The 4,726-nt window shown below is 39.4% G+C and overlaps 1 protein-coding gene across 1 annotated transcript in view; it reads left to right on the top strand.

The window, feature by feature from the left end:
* The window catches only part of LOC118750303 (uncharacterized protein DDB_G0290685-like), a 1,119-nt gene extending 498 nt beyond the window's left edge, over positions 1-621 (top strand). The window contains exon 2 of the mRNA XM_036485024.1: positions 551-621. Coding sequence (XP_036340917.1) covers positions 551-621 — 71 coding nt within the window. The remainder of the gene's footprint in view (positions 1-550) is intronic.
* Positions 622-4,726: the final 4,105 nt, after the last annotated feature.

Genomic DNA, 4,726 nt, shown 5'->3' with positions numbered 1-4,726 from the left:
ACGATGGTGCGTCTAACAACGATGGTGCGTCTAACAACGATGGTGCGCATAACAACGACGGTGCGTATAGCAACGACGGTGCGAATAGAGGCAGTGGCGTAGAGCGGCGCGAATTTTCGCAAGAAATTGTTAGCGTGACAAGTGAGCTAGGGTGCGGCCCAAGTAACACCCGTGAATTCGATGGTACGAAAATAAGTCTATTAGAAAAGGAGATAGAGTTGCTTAAACTAAAATTAGAGCTACAACAAGGCGGAGCGAAATTGACGGTCGCAACAGACAACGCTAAGCCTGGGTTGGAGACTATGAAAGAGCTTATGGCCGACTATGACGGAAGCGAGGATTTTGACATGTGGCGGTCTCAGTTGCTCCATTTTCAGCGAGTTTTACAAGTCAGCGATGAGGCGTTAAGTTTAGTCGTACGGCTCAAAATGAAAGGCGAAGCCCTGATGTGGTACAACTCCAACAAGATGTTTATGCGCACTGTTGGCGAAATCCTCGCAGAAATGGAGGCAATATTCGCAAAGAAAGACAACTTGCTCAATGTACGTAGAAAATTTGAAAGGCGAATTTGGAAGTTTGGTGAACAGTTCAGTAGCTACGCTAACGAGAAACGGCTGTTAAGCGCTGGCCTCAACCTATGCGACGAAGAATTTGTTGAATACCTCGTAGACGGCATTCCTAATAAACAATTGCAGATACAAGCCAAGCTTCAGAATTTTAAAAGTGCTGGTGAGGTGACTAGAGCATTTCGGACTGTCAAGTTGCCGCGACGAGCCGCACCAAAAACGAATTTACAAAGTGGTGAAGAGCGGCTAAGGTGCTACAACTGCAATTGCTCCGGCCACATCGCAAAAGAGTGCAGCAAGCCTAAGCGCGAATACGGGACGTGCTTTGCGTGTGGCGAACGTGGACATTTTGCGGCGAGCTGCAAAAACTACAAGAAGTCGACATCCAGTAGCAATTTTGTAAGTTATTTTAGTATTAGTATCGTAGATAATCTTAATGTTGATATGGTTATAGAATGCCTAGTCGATTCGGGGAGCCCAATAAGTCTTGTAAAGAAGAGCCTTGTACCGGGAAGAGTGCAGTTACAAGATGAAAGAAACTCATACTATGGTCTCAATAAGTCAAAACTATCAATTTTTGGACAAATATTTTGTTATGTCAAAGTGCTCAATAAAAACGTGTTGATTGAACTTATAGTAGTTCCTGACGAATCGATTAGTTATTCAGTTATTTTAGGCAGAAATTTTATTCAGGCGAGCGAAGCCAAGCTTAAAATCGGTGATGTAGAGTTTATGGATGAAACTGCAGACACAGATGTTGTAAACAGTGTAACGAATTTTAATGTTTGTAACAAAGAAAAGGTGGCGAGTAAAAATTCAACATACAAAGCAGCGGTTGTGCCAAAGGTTAGTGTCACAGATAAAGAAGAAGTGGTTAGTGGTAGTTCTACATACAAAATAGTGAACGAAGCCATCAACGAAATATTAGCGATAGAAATTCCTGAAATGGGCGAAACTGAGTATATGATTAGCGACAAAATAAGTTACAAAGACAAAAAGTATTTTCAAGAGTTGTTCCGAGAAGAATATTTGTGTGCAAAAAGACCAAAAGAGCCTAGGGTCAGGCAGGAAATAAGTTTAGCTTTGGAAGACGAAAAAGTTTTCAGTTGCGCTTCACGAAGACTTTCGTATACCGAAAAGGCAGAGCTACAAAAGATATTAGATGACTACTTAGAAAAAAGGTATATTCGCCCTAGTAGTTCAGAATTCGTTTCTCCTATAGTTTTGGTGAAAAAGAAAACGGGCGAACTCCGAATGTGCGTTGATTACAGGAAACTTAATAAAGTCACGGCAAAGGATAACTACCCTATACCACTGATTGATGACTTGTTGGATCGGTTAGTAAACAAAAAGTTGTTCACGAAGTTAGACCTGAAAAATGGATTTTTTCATGTGTTTGTTGAAGAAAAGTCAGTAAAATATACCTCGTTTATAACGCCACTAGGGCAATTTGAGTTCTTAAGAATGCCATTTGGGCTAAGAAACGCTCCGGCTATTTTTCAAAAGTTTGTAAATAAGATATTCTCGGAAATGATACGCAGTGGAGAAGTAATTGTGTACCTGGACGATATTATGATCGCGACAGAGACTGTAGATGAACATATTCACATTTTGAGAAAAGTTTTTCGGTGTCTGGTTGAGAATAAACTAGAGTTGCGATTAGATAAGTGCGAGTTTTTCTCAGCATAAATTTCATATTTAGGTTACGCGATCACGGGCGAAGGGATACGGGCTGACAAAAAAGGATTGAAGGCAGTTGAAAATTTTACGGTACCAACCAAAGTGCACGAAGTGCAAAGTTTCTTAAGACTCTGCTCCTACTTTCGTAGGTTCATTAAAGATTTTTCGACCATAGCCAAACCCCTTTACGACCTCTTGAAAAAAGAAGAAAAATTTCGATTCGGTCAGCTGGAGATGGAAACGTTTGATACACTTAAAGCCAAGTTAATAGCCTCCCCAGTGTTAGTGATATACGACCCTTGTGATGCGACAGAACTCCACTGCGACGCGAGTTCACTAGGCTTCGGGGCGATACTGCTTCAGAAGAAAAAGGATAATAAGCTACATCCAGTTTTTTATTTCTCGAAACGTACAACGGATGTAGAGTCTAGGTATCACAGTTTCGAACTAGAAACACTGGCGATAGTATACGCGTTGAGGAGATTCAGGGTATACCTACAAGGCATAAAATTTAAAATTATTACTGACTGCAATTCGCTGACGCTGACACTAAATAAAAAAGAAATGAACCCAAGGATTGCCAGGTGGGCGCTAGAGTTACAAAATTATGATTACGAACTCGAACATAGAGAGGGTAAAAGGATGCAACATGTGGACGCGTTGAGTAGAGTAAATAACGTCTTGGTGGTTCACACCAACACGTTTGAAGAAAATTTAATTATATGTCAGAATAAAGATAAACACATAGAAGATATCAAAAAGGACTTAGAGTCTAAAGAGAGCAGCCAGTTCGAAATGAGAAATGGGGTAGTGTATAAAAAGAAAGATAAAGATTTACTCTTCTATGTGCCAGAGTCCATGGAACCACATGTTCTATATAAATACCACGACGAAATGGGGCACTTAGGAGTACACAAGGTTGTAGAGACTATAGGGAAAAGTTATTGGTTTCCGAATGTTAGGAAAAAGGCAACCGTTCATATCGAAAACTGCTTGAAGTGTATAGCCTTTTCAAATAAAAGCGGTAAGAAAGAAGGAATGTTACACATGATTCCAAAGGGAAATAAACCATTCGAAATGGTGCACATTGATCATTACGGACCGATCCATAGCAAGGGAACAAAGTTCAAGCACGTGTTGGTAGTAATCGATGCATTCACGAAGTTCGTTCGTTTGTATCCGGCCAAGACAACCGAGGTCTATAGTATCAGATCGGGGAACTTGTTTCACGTCGAGAGAGTTCGAAAATTTCTTAGAAGATAATAACATAGAACACATAAAAGTAGCAACAAGCTCACCTCAACCAAATGGTCAGGCCGAAATTGTGAATAAAAGTTTAGGTCCAATGATAGCTAAGATGTTAGATGCTGAGAAAGAGGTGGGCTGGGAAAATGTCTTGGAGTCAGTAGAACATGCTATGAATAATACGGTTCATAAGGCAACCAAAGAGCAACCCAGTGTATTGCTATTCGGGGTCCGACAGAAAGGAAAGGTCATAGATAGTGTGAGCGAGAATGTGTTAGAATTATTAAACACTCCGAACCACAAAAATATAGAAGATCTTAGAAAACAAGCAGAAGTTGAACAATGTAAAGCACAAACTTATAATAAAGGGTACTCAGATGTTAAACGTAAAAAACCATGCAACTTTAAGTTAGGAGATTATGTAGTAATTTCTAATATTAGCTCGCAGACAGGAGCGTCTAGCAAACTAATCCCTAAGTTCAAAGGGCCGTATAAGATATCTAAAATTCTCGACAACGATCGCTATCTAGTGGAGGATGTAGAGGGCTTCCAGCAAACACAAATACCATACAAAGGTGTCTGGTCAGTCGCAAATCTGAAACCGTGGTACAATTGCGAAAATGCGAATTCCAAAAGATAGGATACGGTTTTTTTGGTAGAGAAAATTTTACGTCATAAGCTCACGTATATATATGCTGAGCAGAATCAGGTGATTCTATTAATCAGGATGGCCGAGCTGTAGTAGCGTTGTATAGGCTAGCTTAAGTAATAGATTAATAAATCATGTAAATCATTGTAATAGTGTAATAGTCCCTTTAGCATATTTTTAGTACACGAATAGTGTAACTAGACCTTAAGATATAGTTATAAGACACCATCTTGTGAAAAGAAGAGAATAAAAGAAGACATTCCAATTTGAGCAGCGAAAGGAGAAGGTGTTTTATTTAAAACCCGGCTACCACTTTATTAACTTGAACCTGTACATTTCACTATAAGATATAAAATATGAAAGGGTATAAAAAATACTGGTTTTACTTTCTTAAACACTATAATATTTTTATGTAAAGGCACTTGACAGATTCCCAGCTTCACCGATGTTTGTTTCCTTGACGACTATAAATTAAAGGAAAATTATAAGGAGTCTGAAATGCAAGTTTCAGTGAAAAGTCATACATTAAGTAGTGCCTCTCAATCCCACATTGCAGCGCAAGGCGCAGCGCAGTCAATGTTAAAAA

Source organism: Rhagoletis pomonella, unplaced genomic scaffold (assembly GCF_013731165.1).
Source record: "Rhagoletis pomonella isolate Grant_MI unplaced genomic scaffold, Rhpom_1.0 Rhpom_scaffold_00200, whole genome shotgun sequence".
Lineage (NCBI taxonomy): Eukaryota > Metazoa > Arthropoda > Insecta > Diptera > Tephritidae > Rhagoletis > Rhagoletis pomonella.
The sequence above is the reverse complement of the archived record's forward strand: the minus strand, read 5'-3'. Positions and strand labels throughout refer to the sequence as shown.